Source organism: Syngnathus scovelli, chromosome 7, assembly GCF_024217435.2.
Source record: "Syngnathus scovelli strain Florida chromosome 7, RoL_Ssco_1.2, whole genome shotgun sequence".
Lineage (NCBI taxonomy): Eukaryota > Metazoa > Chordata > Actinopteri > Syngnathiformes > Syngnathidae > Syngnathus > Syngnathus scovelli.
Genome location: NC_090853.1, coordinates 15,133,220 through 15,160,000, shown reverse-complemented (window position 1 = coordinate 15,160,000; position 26,781 = coordinate 15,133,220). Strand labels below are relative to the sequence as shown.

Below are 26,781 nucleotides of genomic sequence, written 5' to 3'. Positions count from 1 at the left end.
CTTTAAGGTACAGTGACAAAAAAAAACTTTGGATTATTTCTTTGTAATTTATTTATTTTTACATCTCTCTGATATAATGCATTTGTTTTATTGCGTTGTGTAATTATTTGCAGTATTTATTAAGGAGTTATCATTGGGTTTTTTTGGGGGGCTGTGGAACAAATTAAATGAATCACAGTGTGTTCTTACAGAAATATTTGATCCAACATACAACTATTTCAACATATGAAGTAGGTCCCAGAACTAATTAAATTCATATGTAAAGGTTTGACTGTAGATTCGTCAAGTCAGACCTTTTCCAATTCCAATTGGGTTTTTGTTACACCTCTAAAAAACCTGTATTTTGTTCATGAAACATGTTTTAGGTTATGACTCGATGGCAAAGCAAATACAAATATCCATGTGTACAAGCATGCTCACCTCTCGAAAGCTCAGTTTACCATCAAAGTCCTCATCCACCTCTTTGATCATGTTCTTAAGGCCCAGGTGAGTCTGTGGAGCACCAAGCTTCTCCATCATCAGCTTGAGCTCCATTAGGTCGATAAATCCATCTTTACCAGTGTCATACCTGGAAAGCACAAGTCAGTTTTGTTTGTGAACCTGAACCTGAAGTCCAGTACAAAATTTGACAAAAAACAATAAAAACTACACAAATGAAATTGGCCGAATGGTTATCAATTTTGGACACAAATTGCTTGTGAGTCATGCCATACAGGACAACAACAGTTCAACCTAAAATGAGATAATTATTCTGAAGATGAAACATTTTAGTGATTTGGAAAGCAAAGAACGGGTGTGTGTGAGACTGGGGATGACTCCAAGGTTACAGACTTGTTAGTATCAAGGTAAGTGTAGAAACTTGTAGGACCGGGGGGTATTCCAGAAAGCAGGTTATGTGAAAACTCTGAGTAAGTTACCCTGGAAATGAGGGAATGAGGGTTATCCGTTCTAGAAAGAGAGCTGACTTGAACTCTGGGACAGTTTCTGTGGTAACTTACTCTGTGAACATAACCTGCTCGCTGGCAAATTTACTATAAGAGACCCAGCGTTTCAATCTCCCTCCCACATAAAGAAAGCAGTTAATCATGGATTGGCCGTTAATTCAAAATCCGATCGACATGGAAGCCGTAATAATTCAAAACCCTTTACGTCAGAATCGTCTGATCCAGATTAGATGTTTCATCATTTCTAGAAGAATACATTTTCGAACGCTACTGCTTTCTTTGAACAGTATAATTTCTCTCAATAACCTTCGCTGGCCGTGGGATACCTGATGGTGTGCGGGCATCATGAGTTCGATTCCCACACACCCCGAACAAGCACTAATATCAGAGCAACCTTAATGCATAGCACTATGTTTTTTTGCAAATGGCATTTTCTTTATAATATCGGGGATGCAGAGCATTACTTTTTTTCTGTTGGCTGAGCAGAACTCAGCGTTTGTTTTAAAATGGTATTTTAATGAGTGTTGGTGTTGGCTACAGCGTCACATTTTAAATGACTACAATAGGTATAAAACATAATTGCATATCTGTCAAGTATTAATCCACAAAGTGTAGAATTAACTGAGAGGATGTTGGAAAACATTTTGTTTGGGGTTTAAACTATTTGAAGTGGGCACTGAATTAATATTTTAATTTAAATTAATACTGCCCTGGTTTAACAGCTTGAGTCCATTTAAAATAATAAAATTAAAATCAAAGTGAGGTGCAATCGCAGCCTAGCAAAACGTGCTTTACCTCTTTGACTAATGTTTTTATGTTTCATTTTGAGCTGCTTCGAAGTCATTTCTTTCTCCTGTTGAATTGCACCTAAATGAAAATCAAGTCAAGTCAAGTCAAGTTTATTTGTATAGCCCTAAATCACAAGCAGTCTCAAAGGGCTTCACATAGACAAACAATTGACAATTATTTTCAAAGCATCCCCTGATCTTAAGCTCCCAAAAGGGCAAGGAAAAACTCAAAAAACCCCAACCAGGGGAAAAATGAGAAACCTTGAGAAGGGACCACAGATGGAAGGATCCCCCTTTCAGGATCACCAGGCTGCAATGCATGCAGAGAGGGCACATAAAATACGTAATATGAAAATCAATAAAAAAGTGGATGTCCAAGTCAAAGCGAAGAGCTGCCGGATGTGCCCTTGATTGTCCTGGCAGTGTCTTCGAGGAGGGTAATCCGCTGCAGTTCCCTCATCCTGAATTGGTCCACGAGAATCCAGATAGAAAATAAGATTTCATTCCGACTTAAATTCATAACTATAGGCTAATCTACGATCTGATGGTTAGATGTAATGATAAATAGTACATTCAAACTTGCGCATCGAGCAGCAATTTCCTCCCATGACGTCTCTCTCTTCTTCGCTACTGCAGCCATATTAAATTTGCGGCAAAGAAATACGTTCATACTCGCCGTAGGCCTGCATAAGGACCTCCAATAAAGTAAAATAAGGTGATCTGTTTTTCCTCAGTTGTCATGGTGACTCGTGGTATCGGTGCTCGATTGATAATGGCTTTTTGTAGGAGTTGTGCACACGCGTAACTCCAGGTGAACATACTCAGAGTTGATTGAACTAACTCAGATCACCCCCTCCGTGAGTCTTCACCTTATCGTGGTGGAGAGGTTTGCGTGCCCCCATGATCCTAGGAGCCATATTGTCGGGGGCTTCATGCCCCTGGTAGGGTCACCCATGGCAAACGGGTCCTAGGTGAGGGGCCAGACAAAGCACGGCTCACAGAAGCCCCTTACGATGATTAAAATAAATGGACTTCGTTTTCCCTCGCCCGGACACTGGTCACCAGGGCCTCCCTCTGGAGCCAGGCCTGGAGGCGGGGCTTGAAGGCGAGCGTCTGGTGGCCGGGCCTTCGCCCATGGGGCCCGGCCGGGCACAGCCCGAAAAGGAAACGTGGGTCCCCCTTCCCATGGGCTCACCACCTGTGGGAGGGGCCAAAGGGGTCGGGTGCAATGTGAGATGGGCGGCGGCTAAAGGCAGGGACCTTGGCGGTCTGATCCCCGGCTGCAGAAGCTGGCTCTTGGGACATGGAATGTCACCTCTCTGGCTGGAAAGGAGCCCGAGCTGGTGTGCGAGGCAGTAAAGTTCAGACTAGACATAGTCATGACATAGTTTGGGCTCTGGTACAAGCCCTCTCGAGAGGGGTGGACTCTCTTCCACTCTGGAGTTGGCCACGGTGAGAGGCGTCGAGCAGGTGTGGGTATACTTATTGCCCCCCGGCTGGGCGCCTGAACATTGGGGTTCACCCCGGTGAACGAGAGGGTAGCCTCCCTCCGCCTTTGGGTGGGGGGACGGGTCCTGACTGTGGTTTGTGTCTATGCACCAAACGGCAGCTCAGAGTACCTACCCTTCTTGGGGTCCCTGGAGGAAGTGCTGGAGAGCGCTCCTTCTGGGGACTCCATCGTTCTACTGGGTGACTTCAATGCTCACGTGGGCAATGACAGTGAGACCTGGAAGGGCATGATTGGGAGGAACGGCCCCCCCGATCTGAACCCGAGCGGTGTTCTATTATTGGACTTCTGTGCTCGACACGGATTTTCAATAATGAACATCATGTTCAAACATAAGGGTGTCCATGTGTGCACTTGGCACCAGGACACCCTAGGCCGCAGTTTGATGATCGATTTAGTAGTCATGTCATCGGATTTGCGGCCGCATGTTTTGGACACTCGGGTGAAGAGAGGGGCGGAGCTGTCAACCTATCACCACCTGGTGGTGGGTTGGCTCCGATGGTGAGGGAAGATGCCGGTCCGACTGGCAGACCCAAACGCTCTGTGAGGGTCTGCTGGGAACGTCTGGCAGAATCTCCTGTCAGGAAGAGCTTCAACTCCCACCTCCGGCAGAGCTTTTCCCACGTACCGGGGGAGGCGGGGTACATTGAGTCTGAGTGGACCATGTTCCGCGCCTCCATTGTTGAGGCGGCCGACCGGAGCTGTAGCCGTAAGGTCGTTGGTGCCTGTCGTGTCGGCAATCCCCGAACCTGCTGGTGGACACCGGCGGTAAGGGATGCCGTCAAGCTGAAGAAGGAGTCCTATCGGGCCGTTTTGGCCTGCGGGACTCCGGAGGCAGCTGACAGGTACCGGATGGCCAAGCGGAATGCGGCTTCGGCGGTTGCTGAGGCAAAAACCCGGGCGTGGGAGGAGTTTGGTGAGGCCATGGAGAATGACTTCCGGACGGCTTCGAGGAAATTCTGGTCCACCATCCGGCGTCTCAGGAAGGGATACTTTGAAGACCTCCTCAATTCCACCTACACGCATTGCATTGAGGAAGCAGGGCCTGTAGACTCTGAGGCGGATTCTCCAATCTCTGGGGTCGAAGTCACTGAGGTAGTTAAAAAACCCCTCGGTGGCAAGGCCCCTGGGGTGGATGAGATCCGCCCGGAGTTCTTAAAGGCTCTGGATGTTGTGGGGCTGTCATGGCTGACACGCCTCTACAAAATTCCGTGGACATCGGGGACAGTGCCTCTGGATTGGCAGACTGGGGTGGTGGTTCCCCTCTTTAAGAAGGGGGACCGGAGGGTGTGTTCCAATTACAGGGGAATCACACTCCTCAGCCTCCCCGGTAAGGTCTATTCAGGGGTGCTGGAGAGGAGGGTCCGTCGGGAGGTCGAACCTCGGATTCAGGAGGAGCAGTGTGGCTTTCGTCCTGGCCATGGAACAGTGGACCAGCTCTACACCCTCGGCAGGATCCTTGAGGGGGCATGGGAATTCGCCCAACCAGTCCACGTGTGTTTTGCGGACTTGGAGAAGGCGTTCGACCGTGTCCCTCGGGAGGTTCTGTGGAGGGTGCTTCAGGAGTACGGGGTGTAGAGCCAACTGATAAGGGCGGTTCGGTCCCTGTATCACCGATGCCAGAGTCTGGTCCGCATTTCCGGCAGTAAGTCGGATTCGTTCCCAGTGAGGGTTGGACTCCGCCAAGGCTGCCCTTTGTCACCGATTCTGTTCGTAATTTTTACTGACAGAATTTCTAGGCGCAGCCAAGGCATTGAGGGTGTCCGGTTTGGGGACCTCAGCATCGCGTCTCTGCTTTTTGCAGACGACGTGGTGCTGTTGGCTTCTTCAAGTCATGATCTCCAGCTTTCACCAGAGTGGTTCTCAGCCGAGTGTGAAGCCGTCGGGATGAGGGTAAGCACCTCCAAATCCGAGTCCATGGTCCTTGGACGAAAAAGGGTGGAATGCCCTCTCCAGATCGGGGATGAGATCCTGCCCCAAGTGGAGGAGTTCAAGTATCTTGGAGTCTTGTTCACGAGTGAGGGGAGGATGGAGCGCGAGATCGACAGGCGGATCAGTGCAGCGTCGGCAGTAATGCAGACTCTGTACCAGTCCATCGTGGTGAAGAGAGAGCTGAGCTAAAAGGCAAAGCTCTCAATTTACCGGTCGATTTACGCTCCTACCCTCACCTATGGTCACGAGCTATGGGTCGTGACCGAAAGAACGAGATCTCGGATACAAGCGGCCGAAATGAGTTTTCTCCGCAGGATGTCCGGGCTCTCCCTTAGAGATAGGGTGAGAAGCTCGGTCATCCGGGAGAGACTCGGAGTAGAGTCACTACTCCTCCACGTTGAGAGGAGCCAGATGAGGTGGCTCGGGCATCTTATCAGGATGCCTCCTGGACGCCTCCCTGGGGAGGTGTTCCGGGCATGTCCCACCGGTAGGAGACCCCGGGGACGACCCAGGACGCGCTGGAGAGACTATGTCTCTCAGCTGGCCTGGGAACGCCTTGGGATCCCCCGGGATGAGCTGGATGAAGTGGCTGGGGAGAGGGAAGTCTGGGAGTCCCTCCTAAAGCTGCTGGCCCCGCGACCCGACCCCGGATAAGCGGAAGAAGATGGATGGATGGATGGAAGGGTGAGCCATGAGCCTCATGTCTGATAATACATGTATTTTTAGAAGCTTTCAGTGACTGTTCAGTACGCATGTGTACTGATTTGGCTTGTTGACCTTGGAGACTTATCAGCTGCCACCAGAAAACATGTCATTGTTTCATTCAAGGCCTATTAAATGTCCACGAGAGCGCTTTTCACATTTTATTTCATGTTATTTTTACACTAAACCGCATGAGGGCGCTCTCGGCCTGTGGAATAATTGGAACTGAAACTAACGAGTCTGACACAAGCCACGTAGAAGAGGAAGCGCTTCATCTACTTCGGGAGTCAGCCGAGTTGTTTATAAGTGACACCAAGGATGAAGATTTCGTTGGATTTAATGATTTGGAGTGACACGGGTGGTTCGATAAACTTGTTAGCATGTTGTTTATGCTATAGTTATTTGAATAACTCTTAATATGTTACGTCAGGCACGTTCTCAGTTGTGTTTATGTAACGTTAGCGTACCATACCTTCAGCCTGTTGTTGCCTCAAAACTATTTTTATTTTAAATTGCTTTTCAAGATGACACGTCTGTTCTTGGTGTTGGATTTTATCACATAAATTTCCCCCAAAAATGCGATTTATACTCCGGTGCAACATATACCGTATTTGCCGGTGTATTGGTCGACCTTTTTCGATCCAAAATCGACCGAAAAAATCGACCTCGACTTATACACCGAGTCATAGAATTTAACTTCGTATTCATCGCTTCAAATGTGATGGTAACCAAGGCCGTTTCTCATGCATCTCATTGTGCGTTGCACTTAGAAAATTTGAACCGGGCGGCGTGCGCGAGTGCGCGGCCCGCTGGAAGTCGAATGAGGCGCCGCCATCTCCTGCGCGGTGCTTATAAAGTGCCGATCCGCTCGGCTTGGAGCTATTTCCGGCCTCCCGTTGGTGCCGGGCGGCGTGCGCGAGCTCGTCGGCCGCGATCTCCTCCGCGGTGCTTATAAACAGCCGATCCGCTCGGCGGGGGCTATTTTCGGCCACTTGGCTCGTGCGCACGGCCTCACGGATGTGCCGGGCGGGTGCGCGAGCTCGCCGGCCGCTGGAAGTCCAATGAGGCGCCGCGATCTCCTCCGCGGTGCTTATAAACAGCCGATCCGCTCGGCGGGGGCTATTTTCGGCCACTTGGCTCGTGCGCACGGCCTCACGGATGTGCCGGGCGGGTGCGTGAGCTCGCCGGCCGCTGGAAGTCCAATGAGGCGCCGCGATCTCCTGCGCGGTGCTTATAAAGTGCCGATCCGCTCGGCTTGGAGCTATTTCCGGCCTCCCGTTGGTGCCGGGCGGCGTGCGCGAGCTCGCCGGCCGCGATCTCCTCCGCGGTGCTTATAAACAGCCGATCCGCTCGGCGGGGGCTATTTTCGGCCACTTGGCTCGTGCGCACGGCCTCACGGATGTGCCGGGCGGGTGCGTGAGCTCGCCGGCCGCTGGAAGTCCAATGAGGCGCCGCGATCTCCTGCGCGGTGCTTATAAAGTGCCGATCCGCTCGGCTTGGAGCTATTTCCGGCCTCCCGTTGGTGCCGGGCGGCGTGCGCGAGCTCGCCGGCCGCGATCTCCTCCGCGGTGCTTATAAACAGCCGCATGCGCACGGCCTCCCGGAATTTGAACACATTTCGTCAATAAATTTCGCATATTGAATTTTGAAGTTTAATATAATGCAACAATTGAGCTCGACTTATACAAAGGATATATCATAAAATCGTAAATTTCCGTCGAATTTTAGGGGGTCGACTTATACACCGAGTCGACCTGTACACCGGCAAATACGGTATGTCTTTTTCTTTTTTATTATGCGTTTTATGGCTGGTGTGACTTTTTATATATATATATATATATATATATATATATATATATATATATATATATATATATATATATTTTATATGACAATTTATAGTCCGGAAAATACGGTACATGTTTATCAAATAGGTGTAAAACACTAGTAGGGGTGATAAAACACGACCAACTTTCTTAATATGTTCTACACGCATCAGAAATGTTGAGACTTCTCATCTCCTCACCGTTTGAAGTGTCAAGCGCTCATAAAGTAGCAAAACAAAAACAAGGGTCAGTAAATTGTCACTGACCAGTTTTTTTTTTTTTTATATAATCTTCACACCCCACTACATTGTGAAGCAGGATTGAAACATTTTACTGTTTTAAGATGCAACAACAGGTATAGTTACAGTGATCCTTTGTTTATTGTGGGAGATGCATTCCAGAACCACCCGCAAAAAAACAAAGATCCGTGAAGTAGAAAGAGTATATGTATTGCTTATGAATTTAAACACCACTGTATTGAAATTTCCAACACGTAGTGTTTTTTGTTGGCCACTCGAGGGCATGCGTGTATTTAATTAGTATGTCATATATATGGGTGCATGTACCGTAAATTTTGGACTATTAGCCCCTATTTTTTGCTCAAGTTTTGAACCTTGCGGCTTATCTATGTATCTTTTCGTGATTTTTGTGATGACTTGATCACTTTTATACACTCGTAAAAAGCTAGGCAACCGCTTTGCTAGGCAACTGCTTTGCTAGAAAACCGCCTTGCTAGGCGGAGGGATACATATGTGACACGGTCAAAAATGGTGTGTTGATCGCATGTCCGCCAGGCAAATAGTGCCGTATAATTCACACAAAGAATAGACAGAATGAGATCAAGACGGACATTAATGAAGAAAGGAAGCTTTTATACACAAACCGTCATTATGGGGGACAAAATAAATGCATATGATGCCGCTTTTAAGTTAAAGGCAGTTGATGTTGATGACATTGTGTTGCGTCACCCTTTTCTTTATTTCCCGGTCACGTCTACTCTGGAGCTATACGTGTTGCTCACTAGTTTAATGTAACTTAGCGCTTCATGCATGATTAAAATTAGCATGAACAGACCCTCATCATGGAAAATGCTAGAAGAAATGGATAAAAGCGACGACGAAAGAGACTGACCAAGTGTGTGGCAAAGGATATCTGACGCTGTTCCAATCGGACACTAAGGAGGAAGACTTCGATGGTTTCAGTGCACAGGAGGAAGATGAAGACGGCTCTTTTACTGGCTCTTTTTTACTTTTATTGGTATGTTTTTTTTAACCAGCCCTGTAAGTGCTGTGCTACCGTGTTGCTGCTGTGTTACCGCCGCGTCTCAGTGACTTTTACCGGTATATTTTTTTATACAACCCGATGAGTGCTGTGTTACTTCCGTGTTCCTGCGATATTAGTGCCGCGTCACAGGTAGCGTTTAGAACAGGGGTCACCAACCTTTCTTAAACCGAGAGCTAGTTCCTGGGTCCTGATTAAGGCAAAGGGCTACCAGTTTGACACACACTTCTGAAATAGCCAATTTGCTAAATTTGGCTTTCACTATGTGTTATTATTGTCATTTCCAGTTCACATGTAAGTGTGATTTTAACAAGAATAGCAAAAATACACGCAAACCTTGGTTTTTGACCACAATCCGTTCCAGAAGGCGGTTCGAATAGCGAATCTATTTTTCCCATTACAAATAATGGGACATTTTTTAATCCGTTTCAAGACAAAAAACACGCCTTTTTTAAAGCATTTATTCATTTGTGCATATTTGTCTGATCGCGCAGCTGCAGCGCACCGCCGAAGGCGCAACCGTAGCGCATCGCCAACCGCGCAACTGCACCGCGCTGGTCGCATTAATGTGACAGAGCCGTCGCTGGAATTTAGAAAATATTTTTGAAGTACTGATGGACTTTCCAAAATGTAAGCGGACCTAAGTGCACATGGAGCTTACTTTTATCCGATTGTGCAACTGCAGCTCACCGCCGAACGCGCAACAGTAGCGCCTCGCCGACTGCGCAACTGCACCCCACCGCGCTGGTCGCATTATTGTGAGAGAGCCGTCGCTAAAATTTAGAAAATATTTTTAAAGTCCTGATGTACTTTCCATAATTTAAGTGAACCTCAGTGCGCAGGGAGCTTAATTTGGTCCGATCGTGCAACCGCAGCGCGCCGGGCGCTCACTGTCGCATTGCTTTAAGAGAGTCTTTGTGTTTTAGGGTGGCTTTACTGCTCCCACTTGCTTTCTTTGGCGGCATGATTAGGGGTTATATAATCCTCAAAGTAACGAAAATACAATAACGGAGTCAGTCGGCATCCAGGCCGCGCGGTCGGGTTTTCTCGGCTCCTCCCGGCTCATCTTGCGAGGTTCGACCTCCGAATTTTGTTCGACAACAGAAGCAAAAAAAATCTTGAATTTTTTGTTCGAATTCCGATTTGTTCGAGAACCAGGACGTTTGAAAACCGAGGTTTGACTGTAAAATAAATAGATGCAGCTCACTGACAAGTGCCGCTATTTGAGCTAATTTTAGAGCAGTCCTGCAGGCGACTCATGCAGTCCTCACCGGCGACCTGGTGCCCGCGGGCACCGTGTTGGTGACCCCTGGTTTAGAAAGACATGTTAAAGTATGTTAGTCTTTTTAAAGTTTCTGTGTACCGTCTTTCTTTGTAAATAAATCGCGTGCACATGCGGCTTACAGTACGGTGAGGCTTATTCATGATAAAAACAAAAATAATCTCGATTATTTGCCGGTGCAGCTTATAATCAGGTGCGGCTAATACTCCGGAAATTACGGTAATAGTGTTACACTGTACACGTAATTGCACCCAGAAATACAACTCACGTGCATGTAAATGGTCAAAATGGTAGCAGACCCGACTCAATCGGGGCCAGGAAAAAAGGGGGCATTAATATCATTAGTAACTACGGAGTCTTCATGGAGCCAAAGAGGTTCCGTCACTTGGAATGACATGTCCATAAGACACAAAACCCCCTTTCTTTGGTTTCCTTTTCAGGGATGCCAGGGGCCCACAAAGCACACAGAGGGCCCACATTCCCATGCAATCTTCCACTAACAGCCCCACATCAGTGTCCTGTGACATCAAATGCCTATTACCAAAGAGTTTATTTGAGGACTATGCCTAATTACCTTGATAACAGTCTTGATGTTTTGTTTTGCTTTACTTTGCCATTGTTTTTATAACTGTATACTGTTGCCTAGAAGAGGCTGGAGTGCAACTCATTGTTTTCCTTTGTCCTTACTAATTATAGATGGCTGAGCCTTTGGAACGATGACACTTTCTCAGCAAATGTATTTCACTGTTGCAACCATCCAGTTCAGTTAATGTTTATGTTTTGCTAAAACTATACACAATCAGGTCCCAATTGAAGGAAAAAGCAAAAAAAATATTTAGCAAGTACAAGGATTAAAGGCCCAGAGACACCGGTATATGTATAAATCGGTTTTAGTTAGCTTATGGGCTTATAAATATAAATTGACGATTGAAACAACGAAAAGGAAGCTGTTGCTCTGAAAAATATAATTTAAATTTGCCGCGCAGACGAGTTTGACTGCACCGAGCCGCCAGCCGGAAGTGACGTCTCAAGTTGTACGCGTTTAGCTTCAGTGAATGTAAACAAAAGAGAAGAGGGGCCAGCGCGGAGACGTCGGGCCAGGCTTGCAGCCAACCCAGCTCGCCCAGCCGTGCCTTCCATTCTACTGGCGTACGTTCGTTCGCGGGACGACAAGATGGGTTGCGTTCGCCTGATAGGATCCACGAACCGGACAGTGCGTGCCTGCTGTGTGCTCGTGTTCACAGTGGCCTGGTTGACTGTCATCTTTCCGGACTCTGCTGTGCATCGGGAGCGGCTAGCGTGCTATCACTCTTATTGTTCATCTTCTTGTTTTATTTTTCCTGTGTTGTTTACTTGTATGTGCGTTGTGAACTCTGTCTTGTCACCCTGGGATAGTGAGAAACGTAATTTCGATCTCTTTATGTGTCTTGACATGCGGAGGAATCGACAATAAAGGAAACTTTGAGACTTTGACTTTGAAAAGTATGTCGAAGCGTGACGGGAAAGGCACAATTCAGAAAACGTGCTCAGCTCGTCGAAAAAATGCGATTTAAGCAATAAAATTAAAAATGCGCCTAAAACCTAAACCAAACGCTGCAGATGTTCATTTCTCCATGCGCAGTGGTCAACTCAGCACTCTGAAGCCCCCTGAGAACTTTTTACTATGCCAACGTAACCACAGTGACGGGAGAGGCACAATTCAGAAAACATGCTCAGCTCGTCGAGAAAATGCGATTTAAGAAATAAAATTTAAAATGCTTATAAAACCTAAACCAAACGTTGCAGGTGGTCATTTCTTCATGTGCCGAGATCAACTCGGCACTCTAAAGCCCCCAAGAGCACTTTTTACTATGCCAACCTAACCAGAGGGGCACAATTCAGAAAATGTGCTCAGCTCAACCCAAGTGAACTGCTAAATTCATCATATTCTGCGTCAAAAGAGGTTTCTGAATCGGATAAAATGATGCTAATATTGCCGCAAGAAACGGAGCTGTCGCTATCATCTGCCATGTTGTTTGGGTTTGTTGACATCCAGATGTACAACTTGTGACGTCACAGTAATGGCGCCGCCAGTGTGGCTTCGTGCGGGACCCGATCGATAAACTGGCAATTCATTTTAGCTTTATTCTTAGTAATCGGTGTCCATTTTTAATTTCCAATGCGGCAAATGTGTTCACTTTATACATTCTATCAAATTCCGTTCTAATTAAAAAAAAAAAAAAGGGATGTCTCTAGGCCTTTAATTCTAAATGCAAAAAGGAAAACAGACTCATCCATCCATTTTCCATACCGCTTTTCTCCACGGGGGTCGCGGGCGTGCTGGAGCCTATCCTAGCAGTTATCGGGCAGCAGGCCACCGTGAACTGGTTGCCAGACAATCCCAGGGCACACGGAGACGAACAACCATTCGCACAATTTTGAGTGCTCAATCGGCCTACTATGCAAGTATTTGGAATATAGGAGGAAACCGGAGTACCTGGAGACAACTCACGAATGCCCGGGGAGAACATGCAAACTCCACACAAGGAGGGCCTGAGGTGGAATCGAATCCGCAACTTCTGAAGTGTGAGGCGGATGTGCTAACCAGTGCGCGTCACCGTGTCGCAGGAAACAGACTGTTGAGGAAAAATAGGTCACTGGGTGGTGGCTGTCCCATGGGAATGTGTGCGTGTACCGTTTCTGGGATCAGTGCAGCCAAATGAGTGAAGCTAAATGCATTCAAGACAAAAGTAACTTAATTACCTTAAAGTTTTGAAACTAAATTGTATGCAGTGGGAAAACTATACTTACTCTGTTACAACATGAAGAACTCCCTCGATGGTCCTCATTTTTTAAATCATGTTCGAAATAAAGATTCTTTCTTTCATTCATTCATTATGAACGCAAGAGCAATTCAGTAGAAAACAAAACAATAAAACCAGTCTTCTGAAGAACAGTCATCATCATTTGACTAACCACCAGCGTAAAGCTTGAGGGCAAAGCAAATTAGCACCAGTACATTGGGGTTTAAACTCTGAATGTTTAATCCCCGGATCAAATGTTCATCTCACTAACCCCATTTCTAAAATAGCCTCAAAATATTGTGTAGATGAATGTGATAATGCAAAGCATTTTTTTACTACATTTTGTACATTTAAGATCAATTAGACGAGTGTGACTTCATCTACAATCAGGTTCAGGTTCTTCTTGGGTTCTGTTAGTGGCACTTGATGCCATGTGCATTTTTAGAACCAATTAGACGGGTGTGGATTCATCTACAATCAGGTTCAGTTTATTCTTAGGTTCTGTTAGTGACACTTGATGCTATGTGCATTTTTAGAACCAAAACTGAACTTTCATTTAAAAAGCCGAACGGTTGAACTCCACGCCTACATACACTATGTGTATCTGTTAGCTGATTGTTTGCATCACTCATGAAGTGTTCTAACAAACTGATCAATGTGGAGTTTTCTTGCTCATTTGCAACAATGTTTCATCACCAAGGCTTAATTTAGAGGCAAAGGAATTTTCTCAGCACAAACAATATCCTATTTTATCAGACGAAGTTTTTTTTTTTTTATTGTACTGCCATGTGACTGTTCAAAGGTTAATGACATTATTTTAACCTTGAACAGCACTTTCAATTCAATGTTTTTATCACTATAGACCAGATTATTTAAAAAAAAGTGGAATCCAAATCAAGCTCATTCTTCTGGCGAATGTTCGATCGCTGGACAACAAAATGGATTACGTTCGCCTGCTGAGGTCTACGAACCGGACGGTGCGGAACTGCTGTGTGCTCGTGTTCACCGAGACCTGGTTGAGTGACAACATTCCGGACTCTGCAGTGCATCTGGAGCGGCTAGCGTGCTATCGGGCGGACCGTGCCATTGTACGAGGGGGAAAGTCGCGTGGAGGTGGAATATGCATCTACATCCGAGAAGAATGGTGCCGGGACTCTGTGGTGGTATGTAAGCACTGCTCGCCGCTTGTGGAGTTTGTGATCATTAAGTGCCGTCCTTTTTATCTGCCGAGGGAATTTACCGCGATTCTGCTAGTCGCGGTATACATCCCGCCTTTCAGGTGCTTTCTAAAAGCAGCCTGTGAAGATATGGATCGGATATGGATTGGTAGCTCATTCCGGAGTGAGGGCCCTCCAAAGTTGATATTATATTGATGGCGTGATGTTCAACAGGAAGGTGGGTGGAGATTGTCCCTCTGTCTTGTTGGATATGAATGAATGTCTGATACAAATGTGAAGAAATTATGAAAAGCGGCTGGAAGACGGTGTTTCCAATATATCTATTTATGGATGAGTGGGCAGGTTTGATGAATATTTACTTTATCAATTGACAGTAGTGACAGTATGACCTTTGATTTTTGGACCACTATCATTGTGGATGAAATGGAAGACAGGTACATCATAGATCAACAGGCCAGATGTTATTTTGTAGTCTAGAGAATTAAATAAAATGTAGTCAATGAGAGTGGCCGTTGAGCTTTTGATGAGGGAAAAAGTTACTGGAATATAATGTATTAAGGAAGTCTGCTGTATGCGACTGCTTAGTTTCAAGCAAATTAATATTATAGTCACCAAGTAGGACACACAATTTGTTTTCTTCGTTTATGATTTCTAGAGTAGAGTCGAGGGCTTCATTGAAGGTGATTTTATCAGAGTCTGGTGGTCTATATATATATATACATCCAATTATCAAATTTTTATTGTTTATGAGAGCAAGATGAGAGTTCTACAAACACAGATTCTGCTACAGTCATATCAAAGTTAACACTTAGATCCTTTCTGGGAGAGAAATTGAAGTTATCAATCACATACAGTGAGACTCCTCCACCTTGCTTGTTTGGTCTACAGGAGTGTATAGGAGTGGAGTGAGAGAGAGGGGAGCTCGATGTATCAACCATCCAGGTTTCAGTAAGAGCTATTACTGAAAAGGAATGTGTTATGGTTGATAAATACCGTAATTGCCGGACTATAAGCCGCACCGGATTATAAACCGGACCAGCTAAAATTCAGGGATATTTTTTTTTTTTTTCTTACATAAGCCGCACCAGACTATAAGCCGCACTTGCACACGAGTTTTTTAGAAAGAAAGACAGTACATAGAAAGCGTTTTTAACGTTTTAATAACATACTTGAACATGTCTTTCTAAACATTGCCTGTGACGCAGCAGTAGTACCGCAGCAACGCGGAAGTGTGCACGCGAGTTATTAGCAAAGAAAGACTGGACACAGAAAGTTTTTTTTAAAGCTTTAATAACATACCTTAACATTTCTTTCCAAACACTGCCTGTGACGCGGCAGTAATACCACAACAACACGGAATTAACACAGCAAAGTCACTGAGACGCGGCGGTAATGGCAGCGGTTACACAGCAGCAACACGGTAGCACAGCACGAACAGGGCTGGTTAAAAAAAAGATACCAGTAAAAGTACAAAAAGAGCCGTCTTCATCTTCCTCCTGTGCACTGAAACCAAGTCTTCCTCCTTAGTGTCCGATTGGAATAGCGTTAGATATCCTTCGCCTCACACTTTCTCAGTCTGTCTTTCGTCGTCGGTTTTATGCATTTCTTCGAGTGTGAAGAGGTTCTGTTCATGCTAATCTTATTCATGCACGAAGCGCTACATTATATTAAACTAGCAAGCGACACGTATAGCTTAAAAGCGGCATCATATTCATTTATTTTATCCCCCATAATGACGGTTTGTGTATAAAAGCTTCCTGTCTTTGTGTGAATGTGGGTGTGTGCGTGATGCGCGAGACGATCACGTCTTCTTCGGCGCATTATCTCTTCTTCGTCTGTCTCGCTCTTGCTTCCTGCTAGAGCGCCCCCTGGAGAGCGGAGGCCCTAAAAATCCATAAGTACGCTCCAGAGTAGACACAAGATAATGTCATCAACATCGACTGCCTTTGGCTTAAAAGCGGCATCATATGCATTTCTTTTGTCCCCCATGATGACGGTTTGTGTATAAAGGCTTCCTTTCAGTAATGTCCGTCTTGATCGCGTGACGCGCGAAATGTAAACAAAAACTAGCACGTCTTCTTCGGCGCATTGTCTCTTCTTCGCCTGTCTCGCTCTTGCTTCTTACTAGAGCGCCTCCTGGAGGCCGGAGGCCGTAAAAATCCATAAGTACGCCGCGCCGCCGTTTAAGGTTCAAAGTAACCTTCTGAATAAAATGCATTAAAAGTTCACATTCATTACAACCTGTTTTTGGTGAGCAAAATGTCAGAAGAATTGAATTTAAATGCTGATTGATTGGGTTTTAATACAATGCAGATTACTTCACTGGTTTCTTTTATATCAAACAAGTTGTTATCAAACAAAGAAACCAGTGAAGTGATTAAAAAAAGGAAAAACAAGATGAACTTAGTACAATTACAATGCAGATTGTCCAAACAGCGCCACTGCTTTGTGTAATCTCTGAGTGATATGGCAGAGTAAGAGAAAGGGTTTAGAGCACAGGTGTCAAACTCAAGGCCCAGGGGCCAGATACGGCCCACCACATCATTCTATGTCGCCCGCGAAGACAAATTGTGCATCAAATTTGTGTGTCATTACTAGAATTGCAAATTGTCTTCACTTTTAATAATAGCTTTTTTTAAAAATATTTGACCAGTTTTTATTCGTCTGATTTGAAAACGAGTTATTTGTCAGTTTGTTTTGTAGTTTTTACTGTATATAATAGTGTTAAGAGTAAAAGTGATCAAGTCATCACAAAAATCACGAAAAAAATCTTATATAAGCCGCACCTGACTATAAGCCGCAGGGTCCAAAATTTTGGAAAAAAGTCGCGGCTTATAGTCCGGCAATTACGGTAGGTTTTCAGACCATGATTTTTAGAGATACTCCGTACCTTGAAGTGGACAGTTGAGAATACATTTGTTTGGCAGTGTCCAGGAGGAGTACAGTTTGTTAAACATATCTTCAGAAAAATATTCACATGACAATTCAACAGATTTTAGGGGACTGTAATTAGTATCTGGGTTAAAGAAGGACTCATAGATACCAGCATCAACATTCTCTAGGTCAAATGAATTAAATCTATTTATTTATTAATACGGTAATTTTCGGATTATAAATCGCTTTTTTTTTTTTTTAGTTTGGGTGGGGGGGGGCAATTTATACTGAGGAGCGACTTATATGTGAATTTTTTCACAAATTTTCAAAATTCAAAAAAAAAAAAAGTTAAACTGCGATAAACGAACCGCGATGTAGCAAGGGATTACTGTAATTTGAATTTCAAGTGACGTCGGAGGCGCGGCGCGGCAGTTGTTTACATAAAGGACAAAGATTCGATCACGGGATGACGAAGGGCCCCACGTACTACAGGCATCATTAGCGGCTTTGTTTGTAAGTGACACGGAGGACGAAGAGTTTGAAGGATTTAATGATTTGGAGTGACACAGAAGGTTTGAAAAACTATTATGGCTTTTACGCACGCCCGGTCCTACTCTACGGAGCTTTCTTTCACCTCCGTGGATTGAAGTCGGGGGCCGGTGCTTGGCCGGGTGGCTGTCCAGGGACGGTGGATGGGGCTCGGACATGGCTTTTACGCACGCCCGGTCCTACTCTACGGAGCTCTCTTTCACCTCCGTGGCTGGAAGTGCCACCTCCGGGATGGAAGTCCACGCCGCCACACACCTGGAAGTCGACGCCGGTGCTTGGGGCCGTGTGGTGGTGAACTATTTATGTTATAGTTATTTGATATATTTTATTTCGTATAGCAACTTGTATATGTTTTTATTGTTACAGTTCAGTACTTGTTGGCTCGTTGAACTCTTGTTTTGTTAAATAAAGCGACGTTTACCAAACCCACGTCTTTCCTTGTACTTTGTTAACGCTATAATATAGTTATATACTAGATCTGTGGAATAACGATGAGGCTGACGTCAGGGCGCACACGCGGCGTTGTTGACAAAGGACGAAGAATTTCATCGATGGATTTAATGATTTGGAGTGACACAGATGGTTTGATGATATTGTTGTTTATATGATAGTTATTTGAGAGTTATTTAAATATCGTTATATGGGTCTGTGGAATATTTAGAATATTTAGACGTCAGCGGCGCAGCGCATACGCAGCATCGTTTCCATAAAGGACGATCGATGGATTTAATGAATTGGAGTGACACAGATGGTTTTATAAACGTGTTATTTATGTAATAGTTATTTGAATAACTCTGAATATTACGTCAGGCCCGTTCTCAGCTATTCATTTGTGTTTATGTCATGTTAGCATACCTATTGTTTAGCCTGTTGTTGCTCGTTCATGTCTGTTCTTGGTGTTGGATTTTGTCGAGTAAATTTCCCCCAAAATGCAACTTGTACTCCGGAGCGACTTATATATGTTTTTTTTCACATTATTGTGCATTTTATGGCTAATGCGACCTATATTCCGGAGCGATTTTTGGTCCGAATATTACGGTAATTTATTAATCTGAAAAACGTGAAAAGTGTGGATGTACTTGTGTGAATAATGTTGATATAAATCCCTCCCCATAGACATTCTATTAGTCACGTCAGTCGTGCAGCTCGCGACTCAACCACAATGGTACCCCCCCAAAAATTTGGCACCTTTTTGGGGGGTCATTAGTTCAAACACCAACAGTGTTTGAACTATTTGCTGCACAAGACATTTTGAAATTCAGGGGCTGTCGATTGTTTAGAAAAAGGAAGCAAAATACGACCATTTCTAGCAGTCAGTCTATGGCAATAGAGCTCAAATATTCATAGACCCTCTAACTCCAGGGGTGGGCAATTAATTTTTACAAGGGGCCACATGAAAAACCTGAGTTGTGTCAGAGGGCCACACCTACGATAACTTAAACCTGCTCAATTTTCTTCCATTGTAAAATGCACTAAATTATTTATTTTAAATAGTTGGTACTGGTAATTAGAAGAATACAATTATTCTGTTTATATTTATATTAAGCTATGTGAAATTGTGGTGTATAGGTCAAATAAAAAAACAATCATTAATCAGTACAATTTATTCTTAACTTCTTTACCTTTTCCTCAAATGACAAAGCCGCTGCATCTCTGGGTGTGAAGTTTGATAAAAAAAAAAGTCCTTGTTGGGCTTGCAGTTTTGCTAGCAATGCATCAGCCTCTGATGCGCCCTGTTTATCAGACAGATGTATTTTTTCTCATGCTTGGTCGTGTAGTGGCGACTCAAATTATATTCTTTAAACACAGCGACCTGTGTACCACAAATCAGGCACACGGCTTTACCTTTCATTTCTGTAAAGAAATACTTGACAGTCCATGTCTTGTTGAAAACATGGCCCTCCTTGTCAACTTTTCTTTTCTGAGGGTCAGCATACATTTCTTGGGCAGCATTACTTCGCACTGTTCACCTTCACGCACAGCTCACATACACGTACGCTACACGGAAGTGCGACACCTTTCAAAATAAAAGCAAAAGAGTCGACATTTTTTTTTTTTTTTTACATTAAGTAGTAATCGTATATAATTTACGATTGGCCTCATGCGGGCCGGACAGGGACGCACAAAGGGCCGGATGTGGCCCACGGGCCCATGTCTGCTCTACTCAATATTTACCGTAGCGTCTAATTTTTTCCGCCATGTTCAATTTTTATTCATTTTGTTTGCATGTCCTTCACTATTTCAGAATTATGTAGTATAGGTCGTATTAAGTGTTGTGCCCAGCTTACAACACTTTGGGGGCTGTCAAATTTGAGTCATCCCGCGATGCATGAGAAACAAAATACTGGATGAAAATCATCAAATTAAAAATGAGGTCATATCTAAAAATACAGGACTGTCTCAGAAAATTTGAATATTGTGATAGTTATTTATTTTCTGTAATGCAATTAAAAAACAAAAATGTCACACATTCTGGATTCATTACAAATCAACTGAAATATTGCAAGCCTTTTATTATTTTAATATTGCTGATTATGGCATACAGCTTTAGAAAACTCACATATCCTATCTCAAAATATTAGAATATGGTGAAAACGTATACTAGTAGGGTATTCAACTAATCACTTGAATGGTCTAATTAACTCACAACACCTGCAAGGGTTTTCTGAGCCTTGAAAAACACTCAGCTTGGTTCAGTAAACTAAATCACAAGTATGGGGAAGACTGCTGATCTGACTGCTGTCCAGGGGACCATCATTGACACCCTCCATCAGGAGGGTAAGACACAAAAAGAAATTTCTCAAAGAGCAAGTTGTTCACAGAGTGCAGTTTCAAAGCACATCCACAAAAAGTCTGTTGGAAGGGGGAAATGTGGCAGGAAACGGTGCACAACCAAGAGAGATGACCGCAGCCTTAACAGCATTGTGGAGAAGAGTCGCTTTCAGAATTTGGGGGAGCTTCAAGTCAAGTTTATTTATATAGCCCTAAATAACAAGCAGTCTCAAAGGGCTTCACATAGACAAACAAATTGACAATTATTGTCAAAGCATCCCCTGATCTTAAGCTCCCAAAAGGGTAAGGAAAAACTCAAAAAAACCCTACCAGAGGAAAAATGAGAAACCTTGGGAAGGGACCACAGATGGGAGGATCCCCCTTTGAGAATCACCAGGCTGCAATGGATGCAGAGAGGGCACATAATGAAGAGCTGCCGGAGGTGCCCTCGATTGTCCTGGCAGTGTCTTCGAGGAGGGTAATCCGCTGCAGTTCCCTTGATTGGTCCACGAGAATCCAGACAGCCGCTGTCAGCTTGGGTATCACCTAAGGCCCCCCCCCCTCCCCAGGCGGGGTGTGGGGGACGGGTAGAGGGAGCGAAAACACAAACTCCAGCCAAATCGGCCACTACAGGTTAATTAAAGACCATATCATAGAAATGTGTCTTTAAACGTGTCTTAAATTTTTCTACTGAGGTAGCAGTTCTAATATTCATTGGTCGGGCATTCCAAAGCTCTGGAGCCCGAATAGAAAATGCTCTAGACCCTGCAGACATTTTTTTGGCCCTCGGGTCACTAAAAGACTAGTGTTTTGCGAACGGAGTTTACGAGACGGAACGTAAGGAACAACTAGGTCGACAAGATATGAAGGCGCTAAGCCATGCAATGATTTATAGGTTAATAGAAGAACCTTGAAGTCACGTCTTAAATGGACCGGGAGCCAATGGAAGTTGGCTAATATTGGGGTAATGTGATCAAATTTTCTTGCCCGTGAGAGCAGCCTTGCAGCAGCAGACCAGAGAATAATGCGTGAGAGTAGTCGAGGCGCGACGTAATAAACGCATGTATAATAGTTTCCGCATCACCGGTCGAGAGGATCGGACGAATCTTAGCAATATTACGAAGGTGAAAAAATGCAATTCTGGTTGTATTCTTAATTTGCTTTTTGAAAGGAGAGCGTTTGGTCAAATATTCCCCCGAGATTAGTTACAGTATCGCTCTGAGTGATAGTACGGTTATCTATAGCTATAGTGGTTTCCTTAAATAAGTGTTGTAATATAATACTAATAGAACTAATATTATATTTACGTATTATGTCCCCAAGCGGAATCATATAAATATGAAATAGAATTGGTCCATTCTATGGGACACCACACGTAACATTATAGAGCTCAGAGGACGCATTGCCATGGACCACTCGGTGCGTCCTGTCTGATAAATAGGAATAAAACCAGCCTAGTGCTGACCCTGAAGTACCAACACAGCTTTTAAGATGCTCTAATAAAATATCGAAGTCTACAGTGTCGAAGACAGCACTAAGATCGAGTAATAACAATACCGATGAAGTGTTAGAATGCATAGCTATGAGGAGATCATTAGTCACTTTAGCAAGTGCTGTCTCGGTGGAATGATTAGCTCTAAAACCAGACTGAAAAGACTCATATCGATTATATATCGACATATCGATTCAAAGACAGTGGACTGAAGCTGGAGTCCAGGTATCAAAAGCCACTGTTCACAGACGTGTCCAGGAAATGGGCTACAATAGCCGTATTCCCATGGTCAAGCCACTTCTGAACTCAACACAACAGAAGAAGCGTCTGACTTGGGCTATGGAAAAGAAGCACTAGACAGTTGCAGAGTGGTCCAAAGTCCTCTTTTCAGACGAAAGCAAGTTTTGTATTTCATTTGGAAGTCAAGGCGCCAGAATCTGGAGAAAGGCTGGAGAGGAGCAAAATCCAAGTTGCTTGAAATCCAGTGTGAAGTTCCCACAGTCAGCGATGGTTTGGGGAGCCATGTCAGCTGCTGGTGTTGGTCCACTGTGTTTCATCAAGTCCAGAGTAAATGCAGATTTTAGAGCACTACATGCTTCCGTCTGCTGAAAAGCTCTATGGAGATGATGATTTCATTTTCCAGCATGATCTGGCACCTGCCCACAGTGCCAAAACCACCAGTAAATGGTGTACTGACCATGGCATTACAGTCCTCGATTGGCCTGCCAATTCCCCTGATCTGAACCCCATAGACAATTTGTGGGGTATTGTGAAGAAGAAGCTGAAAGACACCAGACCCAACAATGCAAATGAGCTCAAGGTCGCTATTGAAGCATCCTGGGCATCCATAACACCTCAGCAATGCCACAGGCTGATTGCCTCCAAGCCGCATTGGGTGCAGTAATCCGTGCAAAAATATTCACAACCAAGTACTGAGTGCAGTAATGGACATTTTCAAATGTTTGATTTTGTTTTGCTGTTATAAATCTTTTTTTTTTTTACTTGGTCTGAGAAAATATTCAAATTTTTTGAGATAGGATTTTTGAGTTTTCTTAAGCTGTAAGCCATAATCAGCAATATTAAAATAATGAAAGGCTTGCAATATTTCAGTTGATTTGTAATGAATCCAGAATGTATGACGCTTTTGTTTTTTTAATTATATTACAGAAAATAAAGAACTTTATCACAATATTCTAATTTTCTGAAACAGTCCTGTGGATGCAGAAAACACGTTTTTAAGATGCTAGTAACCTTTCTGAGAGTGCAAAAAAAACTGCGACACGTGAGAAATCATGGCAAGTCAATTGAGAAAAACTCACTGCCTTCAGTGCAGTGTCAACTTTTCACCAAAAGAGGATGCTAAAAGCCTGAAAAAAAAAACATATGTACCGTAATTTTCGGACTATAAGTCGCACCGGAGTATAAGTCGCACCAGCCATAAAATGCACAATACAGTGAAAAAAAACATACAAGTCGCACCGGAGTATAAGTCGCACTTTTGGGGTAAATTTATTTGTCAAAATCCAACAACAAGAACAGACATGAACCAGCAACGACAGGCTAAACGATACGGTATGCTAACATGACATATACACAAACGAGGAGCTGAGAACGGGCCTGAGTAACATTCAGAGTTATTCAAATAAGTATTACATAAATAACACGTTTATCAAACCATCTGTGTCACTCCAATTCATTAAATCCATCGATCGACCTTTATGTAAACAATGCCGCATATGTGCCACATATGCGCCGCTGACGTCGGACTCGTAAGTTGCATTTCTAATTATTCCACAGACCCATATAACGATATATAAAGTATATTTCAAATAACTATCATATAACAACAATATTATCAAACGATCTGTGTCACTCCTAATCATTAAACCCATCGATCAAATTCCTCGTCCTTTATGTCAACAACGCCACGTGTGCGCCACACAGATCTAGTATTCAACTATATTGCAGCGTTAACAAAGTACCAGGAAACACGTGGGTTTGGTAAACGGCTCTTTACTTAACAAAACAAGAGTTCAACGAGCCAACAACTACTGAACTGTAACGATAAAAACATATACAAGTTGCTACACGAAATAAAATATATCAAATAACTACAACATAAATACGTTTTTCAAACCTTGTGTCACTCCAAATTATTAAATCCTTCAAACGTAGGGCCCTTCGTCATCTTCGTCATCCCGTGATAGAATCCTTTGTCCTTATGTAAACAACCGCCGCGCTGTTGTCACTTGCAGGTCAAATGACAGTAATCCCTTCCTACATCGCGGTTCGTTTATCGCGGTTTCACTATATCATGGATTTTTGAATTTTGAAAATTTGAGAAAAAATTCACATAAGTCACTCCTGAGTATAAGTCGCCCCCCCACCCAAACTATGAAAAAAAACGCGACTTATAGTCCGAAAATTACGGTACATGGTTTAGATAAGTACACTGTAGATCAGTGGTTCTTAACCTTGTTGGAGGTACCTAACCCCACCAGTTTCGTATGCGCATTCACCGAGCCCCTCTTAGATGAAAAATGAAATAATCTGTTTCAAATTCAAGACATCAATGTTTTTACTGGTGCACAAAATGAACTATGCATGAACATCCCCTTGTTCAAAGAACAAAACCAACACAATGCATGAACTCAAAACAAATTAAATACCTGCAAATCAGCATGACTTCTGCTGTTGCCTTTGCGAGACCAGTTCAGATATGCGTCATCACGAATTAACACGGTAAATCAGGTGTTCTGCCGAACCCCTGAGACTGACTCACCGAACCCCTAAGGTTTGATCGAACCCAGGTTAAGAGCAACTGCTGTAGACTTATATGCCCTATAATATATAGCAAATGCCTTGATACAAAAAAAAGCGTCAACTTTCATCCAGCTATAACTGATTCAGTGCTCATTTAACATAGTTGTCTGTTTATCTGTTTGTGTGAAACAGTTGTCTTTTAAAATATGTCATCTCTTCATTTTAATAACACAATTTGACTTTCAAATGTCTGTCTATGTTAAAAACACGTATCCACAACCACAATACACAGTGAACCAAGACCAAACCACAAGTATGAGCCATTCATGTGATCAGGAAAGTTTTTTTTTTTTTTTTTAATAATTATTCACTTGTCTTCTTAAGGAAACATACTGCCACTTTAGAAGTTAACCATTTAGAGTAAAAATGGGAAATGACGGACAGACAGACATGTTGGGTGTCTAAATGTCAAATGCTTTGTTTCAACTGATTCCCATCTTCAAACTGCAATTTTCCCAAATTACTCTAAGTGGTCAACCCCCTACTGTATATACCCAGAGTGTGACGTAATAGCCTCGTTGATTTGATCACTTGGTTTTTTTTTTTTTTTTGTTATGTATTTTTTTTTGTCTTTTTCCAGCTGGCACTTTTACTTTGCCCCCCCCCCCCCCCCCCCCAACAAAAATGTACCACAAAAGAAAAAAGACGGTATCAGTGGAATAGTCTGTTAACTGCGACACAATTGGCCAAACCATACAGTACATACTGGAAGGGAAGGCTTCATGTTTGCTACACGTGCTATAGGCCTGCTTCTAGCAAATGAGAAATTAATCAACTTGATCAAAACAACCAAGTATTTTCAACTGGAAGCTGCGCGTCAGCATCTATATCATAATCCCATCACGAGCTTCCACGGCTCATTCCTTTCAATCCTCACGACACGGCGACACTTCGGCGTGTTCGTGGACAAATGTCTACTCTAGCAGTGTTTCCCAACCTTTTTTGAACGAATCGTTCACTCACGAGCCAACACTAACAGCAACACACACATAAATTGAGTATGTGCCGATGCCACAACATGAAATCTCAAAATTATCCGATTTGCCACGCATGCACGATTAGCCTTGCGGAAACTGACCTGTGGTTTGGTAATCCTGTTACAATTCGCTCGGTATTTAATGTTGGACAATTTCCCACGGAACATCTCTCACGTGACACCGGTGTGCCGCGGCACACTGGTTGGGAAACACTGTACTATAGGACTATAGGCCAGTACTTAAATTAGTCTCCTTCTTACCGTTTAAACATCACCTCCATCTCCTTAATCTGCTTTCGGGAGAACTCCTTGAATTCCGTGTAGGGGTTGAAGACGCGGCTAGCCCGGGGGGGAGCGTTGCCCTCGTTAATGTCCAGCCGTCGGTTTAGTTTAGCAGACAGCTCGGACGAAGTGTCGCCACAAGCTGCCTCGGTCTCCTGCTGTTTGTCCGTGACGATGGTCTCCTCCGGCTCCGGCCTCTGCTCGGGCTCCTCCGACGCGGCCAGTCGTGACTGTAGCTTCTTTGCAAGCTCTTCTGACGCCATACTGTTTCGGGGATGTTGCTCCCTGCGCTAGATTGTCCAAACTCGAACGACTGTGGGGCTCGGGATCCGCTTGCAGTGCTACTGTCAAACTGTGTTTCTCCCGCCTGCATGACCCAAGCAGCTTCCGTTTATAAGCTTCAAAATAAAGTTCAGACAGCAAAACTGCATGAGCGGAAATGGGGACGAAGTATTTGGTGATCGGGTTTTGGCTCCTCTGCTCAAAATCAGATTTAATACGCTACAAAACACCCGCGATCATATTGCCTTCAGAAAGTTTAGGGTATTTTGATTTCATTCAAAATGGTTGGTTTTTTGGCTGTAAAATGTTCTACTTGGACAAGTAGAATGCACAAACTGATATTGTTATGCAAACTTCCAGTCGTATGCTGTATTTATCAGTGACGTGCGGTGAGGGTTGGGTTTGGTGAGGCACCGACTGAGAGTCAGATTTGCAAACGTACTTACTGTATGACGCTAAGGCACTAACTCACAAATCAGATTTACAAGCATACATGGTTGTTATCCCA

At 43.9% G+C, this 26,781-nt stretch overlaps 1 protein-coding gene and 1 long non-coding RNA gene across 3 annotated transcripts in view; one reads left to right on the top strand and one right to left on the bottom strand.

Moving 5' to 3' along the window:
• The window catches only part of efhd1 (EF-hand domain family, member D1), a 41,077-nt gene extending 14,700 nt beyond the window's left edge, over positions 1-26,377 (bottom strand). The window contains exons 1-3 of one of the 2 annotated variants that reach the window (XM_068651232.1): positions 25,971-26,111; positions 12,739-12,877; positions 421-568 (exon numbers count right to left, since the gene is read on the bottom strand). In XM_068651232.1, coding sequence (XP_068507333.1) covers positions 421-534 — 114 coding nt within the window. In that variant the 5' untranslated portion in view covers positions 535-568; positions 12,739-12,877; positions 25,971-26,111. Of the gene's footprint in view, positions 1-420; positions 569-12,738; positions 12,878-25,970 lie in introns of both variants that reach the window. The other variant, XM_049725930.1, reaches the window with a different exon arrangement.
• On the top strand, positions 8,527-11,788 carry LOC137840414 (uncharacterized). Its single transcript, XR_011087050.1, has 2 exons — positions 8,527-8,956; positions 10,703-11,788. It is a non-coding gene; the product is annotated as an uncharacterized lncRNA (long non-coding RNA).
• Positions 26,378-26,781: the final 404 nt, after the last annotated feature.